The sequence below is a fragment of the Salvelinus namaycush genome, unplaced genomic scaffold (genome assembly GCF_016432855.1).
Source record: "Salvelinus namaycush isolate Seneca unplaced genomic scaffold, SaNama_1.0 Scaffold470, whole genome shotgun sequence".
Taxonomy (NCBI): Eukaryota; Metazoa; Chordata; class Actinopteri; order Salmoniformes; family Salmonidae; genus Salvelinus; species Salvelinus namaycush.
The window spans coordinates 9446-20578 of record NW_024061165.1 but is presented as its reverse complement, the minus strand read 5'-3'; the positions used below and the strand labels follow the sequence as shown (position 1 = coordinate 20578).

Here is an 11133-nt window from a genome sequence, read left to right as displayed (position 1 = left end):
AATGACTGGGCACTGTTCCATCAATGTCTGGGCACTGTTCCATCAATGACTGGGCACTGTTCCATCAATGACTGGGCACTGTTCCATCAATGTCTGGGCACTGTTCCATCAATGTCTGGGCACTGTTCCATCAATGACTGGGCACTGTTCCATCAATGACTGGGCACTGTTCCATCAATGTCTGGGCACTGTTCCATCAATGACTGGGCACTGTTCCATCAATGACTGGGCACTGTTCCATCAATGTCTGGGCACTGTTCCATCAATGACTGGGCACTGTTCCATCAATGTCTGGGCACTGTTCCATCAATGTCTGGGCACTGTTCCATCAATGTCTGGGCACTGTTCCATCAATGTCTGGGCACTGTTCCATCAATGTCTGGGCACTGTTCCATCAATGTCTGGGCACTGTTCCATCAATGACTGGGCACTGTTCCATCAATGTCTGGGCACTGTTCCATCAATGTCTGGGCACTGTTCCATCAATGACTGGGCACTGTTCCATCAATGACTGGGCACTGTTCCATCAATGTCTGGGCACTGTTCCATCAATGACTGGGCACTGTTCCATCAATGACTGGGCACTGTTCCATCAATGTCTGGGCACTGTTCCATCAATGTCTGGGCACTGTTCCATCAATGTCTGGGCACTGTTCCATCAATGACTGGGCACTGTTCCATCAATGACTGGGCACTGTTCCATCAATGTCTGGGCACTGTTCCATCAATGTCTGGGCACTGTTCCATCAATGACTGGGCACTGTTCCATCAATGACTGGGCACTGTTCCATCAATGTCTGGGCACTGTTCCATCAATGTCTGGGCACTGTTCCATCAATGTCTGGGCACTGTTCCATTTTATCATCACTATCAGTGATGATTAAAAAAAAACACGTGAGATTGTTTGATAACTCATATCAAGTCCAGTGATACTTTCATACTAATTTGCTATAAGATGCTGTATTGAACGTTTTAAATAAGGAAAAGGCATTACTAATGTAACTGTAATCCATTCCAGAGGGAAGCGGACAGCCATGAAGCCATGTGTAACGGAGGAGGAGGAGTCCAAGAGTTGCAATGCTCACACCGCTTCCACAAAGAGGTGAGGTCACAACACACTCCTATAACCCTGACCCTGACCTGACCCTGACCCTGACCCTAACCTGACCCTGACCCTGACCCTGACCCTGACCCTGACACTAACCTGACCCTGACCCTGACCCTGACCCTAACCTGACCCTGACCCTGACCCTGACCCTAACCTGACCCTGACCCTGACCCTGACCCTAACCTGACCCTGACCCTGACCCTGACCCTGACCCTGACACTAACCTGACCCTGACCCTGACCCTGACCCTGACCCTAACCTGACCCTGACCTGACCCTGACCCTGACCTGACCCTGACCCTGACCCTAACCTGACCCTGACCCTGACCCTGACCCTGACCCTGACACTAACCTGACCCTGACCCTGACCCTGACACTAACCTGACCCTGACACTAACCTGACCCTGACCCTAACCTGACCCTAACCCTGACCCTGACCTGACCCTGACCCTGACCCTAACCTAACCCTGACCCTGACCCTGACCCTGACACTAACCTGACCCTGACCCTGACCCTAACCTGACCCTAACCCTGACCCTGACCCTGACACTAACCTGACCCTGACCCTGACCCTGACCTGACACTAACCTGACCCTGACACTAACCTGACCCTGACCCTGACCAACCTGACCCTGACCCTGACCCTGACCTGACACTAACCTGACCCTGACCCTGACCAACCTGACCCTGACCCTGACCCTGACCTGACACTAACCTGACCCTGACCCTGACCCTGACCCTAACCTGACCCTGACCTGACCCTGACCCTGACACTAACCCTGACCCTGACCCTGACCCTAACACTGACCCTGACCCTGACCTGACCCTGACCCTGACCTGACCCTGACACTAAACCTGACCCTGACCCTAACCCTGACCCTAACCCTGACCCTAACACTAACCTGACCCTGACCCTGACCCTGACACTAACCCTGACCCTGACCCTGACCCTGACCCTGACCCTGACCCTAACCTGACCCTGACCCTGACCCTGACCCTGACCCTGACCTGACCCTAACACTAACCTGCATGTGCTCTCAATCCCCTTTGTACTGTAGTTATTTGGTAGTTAACCTTCTTACAGTGTACACCAACAACCTCCATGTCCACTGTAACCCTTCTCTACTGTATACCCTGCATACAGTGTACACCAACAACCTCCATGTCCACTGTAACCCTTCTCTACTGTATACCCTGCATACAGTGTACACCAACAACCTCCATGTCCACTGTAACCCTTCTCTACTGTATACCCTGCATACAGTGTACACCAACAACCTCCATGTCCACTGTAACCCTTCTCTACTGTATATCCTGCATACAGTGTACACCAACAACCCCCATGTCCACTGTAACCCTTCTCTACTGTATATCCTGCATACAGTGTACACCAACAACCTCCATGTCCACTGTAACCCTTCTCTACTGTATACCCTGCATACAGTGTACACCAACAACCTCCATGTCCACTGTAACCCTTCTCTACTGTATACCCTGCATACAGTGTACACCAACAACCTCCATGTCCACTGTAACCCTTCTCTACTGTATATCCTGCATACAGTGTACACCAACAACCTCCATGTCCACTGTAACCCTTCTCTACTGTATATCCTGCATACAGTGTACACCAACAACCTCCATGTCCACTGTAACCCTTCTCTACTGTATACCCTGCATACAGTGTACACCAACAACCTCCATGTCCACTGTAACCCTTCTCTACTGTATATCCTGCATACAGTGTACACCAACAACCTCCATGTCCACTGTAACCCTTCTCTACTGTATACCCTGCATACAGTGTACACCAACAACCTCCATGTCCACTGTAACCCTTCTCTACTGTATATCCTGCATACAGTGTACACCAACAACCCCCATGTCCACTTTATCGAGCCAGCAGCATACCACCCTGCATACCACTGCTGGCTTGCTTCTGAAGTTTAGCACCACCACACTGATGATGCTAATCCCCACCACCACACTGATGATGCTAATTCCCACCACCACACTGATGATGCTAATTCCCACCACCACACTGATGATGCTAATCCCCACCACCACACTGATGATGCTAATCCCCACCACCACACTGATGATGCTAATCCCCACCACCACACTGATGATGCTAATTCCCACCACCACACTGATGATGCTAATCTCCACCACCTCACTGATGATGCTAATCCCCACCACCACACTGATGATGCAAATCTCCACCACCTCACTGATGATGCTAATCCCCACCACCACACTGATGATGCTAATCTCCACCACCTCACTGATGATGCTAATCCCCACCACCTCACTGATGATGCTAATCCCCACCACACTGATGATGCTAATCCCCACCACCTCACTGATGATGCTAATCCCCACCACCACACTGATGATGCTAATCCCCACCACCACACTGATGGTGCTAATCCCCACCACCACACTGATGATGCTAATCCCCACCACCACACTGATGATGCTAATCCCCACCACCACACTGATGATGCTAATCCCCACCACCTCACTGATGATGCTAATCCCCACCACCTCACTGATGATGCTAATCCCCACCACCACACTGATGATGCTAATCCCCACCACCACACTGATGATGCTAATCCCCACCACCACACTGATGATGCTAATCCCCACCACCACACTGATGATGCTAATCCCCACCACCTCACTGATGATGCTAATCCCCACCACCACACTGATGATGCTAATCCCCACCACCACACTGATGATGCTAATCCCCACCACCACACTGATGATGCTATCCCCACCACCACACTGATGATGCTAATCCCCACCACACTGATGATGCTAATCCCCACCACCACACTGATGATGCTAATCCCCACCACCACACTGATGATGCTAATCCCCACCACCACACTGATGATGCTAATTCCCACCACCACACTGATGATGCTAATTCCCACCACCACACTGATGATGCTAATCCCCACCACCACACTGATGATGCTAATCCCCACCACACTGATGATGCTAATCCCCACCACCACACTGATGATGCTAATTCCCACCACCACACTGATGATGCTAATCTCCACCACCTCACTGATGATGCTAATCCCCACCACCACACTGATGATGCAAATCTCCACCACCTCACTGATGATGCTAATCCCCACCACCACACTGATGATGCTAATCTCCACCACCTCACTGATGATGCTAATCCCCACCACCTCACTGATGATGCTAATCCCCACCACACTGATGATGCTAATCCCCACCACACTGATGATGCTAATCCCCACCACACTGATGATGCTAATCCCCACCACCACACTGATGATGCTAATCCCCACCACCACACTGATGGTGCTAATCCCCACCACCACACTGATGATGCTAATCCCCACCACCACACTGATGATGCTAATCCCCACCACCACACTGATGATGCTAATCCCCACCACCTCACTGATGATGCTAATCCCCACCACCTCACTGATGATGCTAATCCCCACCACCACACTGATGATGCTAATCCCCACCACCACACTGATGATGCTAATCCCCACCACCACACTGATGATGCTAATCCCCACCACCTCACTGATGATGCTAATCCCCACCACCACACTGATGATGCTAATCCCCACCACCACACTGATGATGCTAATCCCCACCACCACACTGATGATGCTATCCCCACCACCTCACTGATGATGCTAATCCCCACCACCACCACACTGATGATGCTAATCCCCACCACCACACTGATGATGCTAATCCCCACCACCTCACTGATGATGCTAATCCCCACCACCACACTGATGATGCTAATCCCCACCACCACACTGATGATGCTAATCCCCACCACCTCACTGATGATGCTAATCCCCACCACCTCACTGATGATGCTAATCCCCACCACCTCACTGATGATGCTAATCCCCACCACCTCACTGATGATGCTAATCCCCACCACCACACTGATGATGCTAATCCCCACCACCTCACTGACTTGTTCTCCTGATTTGAAACATGATCAATACGGGTCCGAAAACATGATACCTGACCCCAACACCAGAAGCATGATACCTGACCCCAACACCAGAAGCATGATACCTGACCCCAACACCAGAAGCATGATACCTGTCCACAACACCAGAAGCATGATACCTGACCCCAACACCAGAAGCATGATACCTGACCCCAACACCAGAAGCATGATACCTGACCCCAACACCAGAAGCATGATACCTGACCCCAACACCAGAAGCATGATACCTGACCCCAACACCAGAAGCATGATACCTGTCCACAACACCAGAAGCATGATACCTGACCACAACACCAGAAGCATGATACCTGACCCCAACACCAGAAGCATGATACCTGTCCACAACACCAGAAGCATGATACCTGACCCCAACACCAGAAGCATGATACCTGTCCACAACACCAGAAGCATGATACCTGTCCACAACACCAGAAGCATGATACCTGTCCACAACACCAGAAGCATGATACCTGTCCACAACACCAGAAGCATGATACCTGTCCAAAACACCAGAAGCATGATACCTGTCCACAACACCAGAAGCATGATACCTGTCCACAACACCAGAAGCATGATACCTGTCCACAACACCAGAAGCATGATACCTGACCCCAACACCAGAAGCATGATACCTGACCCCAACACCAGAAGCATGATACCTGACCCCAACACCAGAAGCATGATACCTGACCCCAACACCAGAAGCATGATACCTGACCCCAACACCAGAAGCATGATACCTGACCCCAACACCAGAAGCATGATACCTGACCCCAACACCAGAAGCATGATACCTGACCCCAACACCAGAAGCATGATACCTGACCCCAACACCAGAAGCATGATACCTGACCCCAACACCAGAAGCATGATACCTGACCCCAACACCAGAAGCATGATACCTGACCCCAACACCAGAAGCATGATACCTGACCCCAACACCAGAAGCATGATACCTGACCCCAACACCAGAAGCATGATACCTGACCCCAACACCAGAAGCATGATACCTGACCCCAACACCAGAAGCATGATACCTGACCACAACACCAGAAGCATGATACCTGACCCCAACACCAGAAGCATGATACCTGACCCCAACACCAGAAGCATGATACCTGTCCACAACACCACCCTGACTTGCAGCATGACGTCTCCCAGCTGCCTTGTTGTCATCATAAAGCATAGAACTAATGCTGTTTTTTGATTGGCTGTTTGGAAGGTGGCCAGCAGACCGGATGCGGGGCATCCCCGGAGCGGGAGCACAGCCGGAGTCTGTGATAGGAGGAAGTCTGTGACTGGAGGAGAGGAGAGGCGGAGCTCAGGCGAGGGGCAGTTCAGCAAGGTGCAGGAGGACTACTGTATCCCCCGACGCCAGCTCTCCCTCAGGAGACAACGCTGAGAAGGGACAAAAAAACGGTCCCAAATTCCCAGGTTTTCCAGAAATCGTGGTTGAAGGATTAGGGATTTCCTTCTGTTGTTCTCCGGATTCCGGGGATCCTCTAACCAGGATTTCTGGTTAGATAAAGTTAAAGATAAAGATAAAGATAAAGATTTCTGGTTAGATAAAGTTTTGATAAAGTTACCTTCATTTTGGAAACACTAATGCTGAGACAACGCTGAAATAACTAACACAGCAACGTCTAACATGCTGACCACACTGCTCGTGCACGTGCGTCCACGTGCGCATGTTGATGTTGTCCCCCCACACCAGACGTGATCAGGACACACAGCATGAAATATCAAAACGAACTCTAACTATATTAACTACATTAATTTGGGGACCGGTCGAAACACATGACACATTCATGGACATTTAGCTAGCTAGATTGTCCTGGGATGTAAACATTGAGTTGTTATTTTACCTGAAATGCACAAGGTCCTCTACTCTGACAGTTAATCCACAGATACATGGGTAAAACCGAGTTTGTTTCCAGTAATCTCTCCTCATCCAGGCTTCTTCTTCTGTGGACTTTATATGGTGGTTGACAACCAACTTTAAGGTGCATTACCACAACCAACTGTACTGGAGTGTGGACCTCAGTTCATCTTTCAATCACCCACGTGGGTATATGCTCCTAAAAACCAATGAGGAGATGGGAGAGGTGGGACTTGCAGCGCATCAAGCGTCACAAATAGAACTAAGTTCTATTTTAGCGCCTGGCTATGCAGACGCTTGCTGACGCACGCAAGCAAGGTGGGTGCAATGATTGAATAACATGTATGTGTACATTTATTTTGCAATGCTTGCGCAAACGACGCGGTGGTGTGGTCAGCATGTAAGCCAAACACACATTCAACTCTCCTTGGACCAAACGGCAGGCTCCTTTTTGACGTTTCCAACCTAACAGACAGTGAACCAGAGGAACTCACTTTCCAAAAGGTATGGGCCCGTATTCACACAGTGTCTCAGATTAGGAGTGTACTCAGATCCCCTCGGTCTATATAACCTAGGCCTGATCTGATCTCAGTCTTAGACTTCATCTTTTCAAAATGGTTGATGTGTCCCTTTCAACAGAACTCTCTTCACTAGACTTACAATGGATCCCTAAAGTTTAAAAAGATGATACAGGACTGATACAACAGGACTGATACAACAGGACTGATACAACAGGACTGATACAACAGGACTGATACAACAGGACTGATACAACAGGACTGATACAACAGGACTGATACAACAGGACTGATACAACAGAGATGATACAACAGAGATGATACAACAGGACTGATACAACAGGACTGATACAACAGGACTGATACAACAGAGATGATACAACAGAGATGATACAACAGGACTGATACAACAGGACTGATACAACAGAGATGATACAACAGAGATGATACAACAGAGATGATACAACAGGACTGATACAACAGGACTGATACAACAGGACTGATACAACAGAGATGATACAACAGAGATGATACAACAGAGATGATACAACAGAGATGATACAACAGGACTGATACAACAGGACTGATACAACAGAGTTGATATAACAGGACTGATACAACAGAGATGATACAACAGGACTGATACAGGACTGATACAACAGAGATGATACAACAGGACTGATACAACAGAGATGATACAACAGAGATGATACAACAGAGATGATACAACAGAGATGATACAACAGGACTGATACAACAGGACTGATACAACAGGACTGATACAACAGAGATGATACAACAGAGATGATACAACAGGACTGATACAACAGGACTGATACAACAGAGATGATACAACAGAGATGATACAACAGAGATGATCAGATCAGTCCGGTTCTATCAGTCCTGTATCAGTCCTCTATGTAGTGTAATTCAATGTGCTTTACTATAGAATATTACTATGAGTTTGCCACTGTGTAATTTTACTTTTGAGATTCTCACAGGTTGTATATAGGTTGTTTATACCGTATTATAATAATAATATATTTACTGTTTAGAGATTGTTTGTTGAATACTTAGTTATTTCCCTGTAAACTCCAACCTTGTGTTCTACAGCCTATTCACTATATTGCATGCCATAGATGTTTATGATGCGGCTCTCATAAAGACCCATTGTTTTGTTGGTTAATAGTTACCATTTCAATTTAGCCTTAAGAGCCAGGAACACTTGAGTTTTATTTGTGTTTTCAGTAACGTGTTATGAATGGTTGGAAATGAATAAATAGTCTACAAGGGATGTAAAGTATCTGCTTTCATTTATAATGTTTTTAGATCAGCTGTAATATTTCAGATTGATAAAGCCAAAATCGATGTACTTTTCTGCATTATTTCCACCCCCCCATATACTTTTTGAGTAAATATATATATTATACATATATTTTTTATTTATTTAATTATTTATTTATTTTCCCCCCGTATCCTTACCACCCCTCCCTAATTGGAGTAAACTAATGGACAACACTTAGGCTTCTACTTTCATACTATATACATTTTATGGACACAGTATATTTTACAATTACAATAGTTATCTTTTGTTTGTTTTTAGTCCCATCCTTCATCCATCTCTGAAGACCATTTCATTTTGATTTCTATTTGCCATATATTTTTCAACTGTGCTGTTTCATAAAAGTTCTGAACCTATATACATTTTACGGGCACAGTGTATTTTATATTCGTTATCTTGTTATTTGCACGATATCTAAGGAAGTCTCAAGGTTTTGCTCGTCTGAGGTAGAGTATCTCATGATAAGCTGTATGTAACGCAATTCATCCTCCTCGTCTGAGGAGGAGTAGGAGATATCGGACCAATACGCAGCGTGGTGAGTATTCATATTTATTTAGAATACTTGAAACAAACAAACCAAAATAACGAATAAACTAACGAACACGAAACAGTCCCGTATGGTGAACAAACACAGAAACAGGAACACACGAACAGGAACAATCACCCACAACCCACAATACAAAACAGGCTACCTAAATATGGTTCCCAATCAGAGACAACGACTAACACCTGCCTCTGATTGAGAACCATGTCAGGCCAAACACCTAGAAATAGACAAACTAGACATACAACATAGAATGCCCACTCAGATCACACCCTGACCAAACAAAACATAGAAACATACAAAGCAAACTATGGTCAGGGCGTGACACTGTAGACCACACTATCTACCTAGAGAGCTTTCATCTGTATTTTTCATAGCTGTCTACATACCAACACAGACTGAGGCACTAAGACTCAATGAGCTGTATTCCGTCATAAAAAAAAACAGGAAAACGTTCACCCTGATGCGGCGCTCCTAGTGGCCGAGAAACTTAAATCGGTCTTACCAAATTTCTATCAGCATATGCAAAATGACCTCCAGCAGGCCACAAATGTGCATGTGTCAGCATATGGTCTCACAAGGGCTCTGAGGATCTCATCTCGGTACCTAATGGCAGTCAGGCTACCTCTGGCGAGCACATGGAGGGCTGTGCGGCCCCACAAAGAAATGCCACCCCACACCATGACTGACCCACCGCCAAACCGGTCATGCTGGAGGATGTTGCAGGCAGCAGAACGTTCTCCACGGCGTCTCCAGACTCTGTCACATGTGCTCATGTGTTCAGTGTGAACCTGCTTTCATCTGTGAAGAGCACAGGGCGCCAGTGGTGAATTTGCCAATATTGGTGTTCTCTGGCAAATGCCAAACGTCCTGCACGGTGTTGGGCTGTAAGCACAACCCCCACCTGTGGACGTCGGGCCCTCATACCACCCTCATGGAGTCTGTTTCTGACCGTTTGAGCAGACACATGCACATTTGTGGCCTGCTGGAGGTCATTTTGCAGGGCTCTGGCAGTGCTCCTCCTGCTCAAGGCGGAGGTAGCGGTCCTGCTGCTGGGTTGTTTCCCTCCTACGGCCTCCTCCACGTCTCCTGATGTACTGGCCTGTCTCCTGGTAGCGCCTCCATGCTCTGGACACTACGCTGACAGACACAGCAAACCTTCTTGCCACAGCTCGCATTGATGTGCCATCCTGGATGAGCTGCACTACCTGAGCCACTTGTGTGGGTTGTAGACTCCGTCTCATGCTACCACTAGAGTGAGAGCACCGCCAGCATTCAAAAGTGACCAAAACATCAGCCAGGAAGCATAGGAACTGAGAAGTGGTCTGTGGTCACCACCTGCAGAATCACTCCTTTATTGGGGGTGTCTTGCTAATTGCCTATAATTTCCACCTTTTGTCTATTCCATTTTCACAACAGCATGTGAAATTTATTGTCAATCAGTGTTGCTTCCTAAGTGGACAGTTTGATTTCACAGAAGTGTGATTGACTTGGAGTTACATTGTGTTGTTTAAGTGTTCCCTTTATTTTTTTGAGCAGTGTATATATATTTATTTGCCATATATTTTCCAACTGTTCTGTGATGTTTCACAAAAGTTCTGAACCTTTCTATTCTCCGTTTCTAGAGACTGTAAATTGAAGATACAATTTTTGTCAAGAGTTAGTTATCTTGTTGCTAAAAGTATTATATTATTGATCGATTGA

At 47.2% G+C, this 11133-nt stretch overlaps 1 protein-coding gene across 1 annotated transcript; it reads left to right on the top strand.

Moving 5' to 3' along the window:
• The first annotated feature begins 3906 nt into the window (after positions 1 to 3906).
• On the top strand, positions 3907 to 4806 carry LOC120041550 (putative uncharacterized membrane protein YMR173W-A). Its single transcript, XM_038986424.1, has one exon. It carries the CDS (start codon positions 3907 to 3909, stop codon positions 4804 to 4806), a length of 900 nt encoding a protein of 299 aa, XP_038842352.1.
• The last annotated feature ends 6327 nt before the right edge of the window (positions 4807 to 11133 follow it).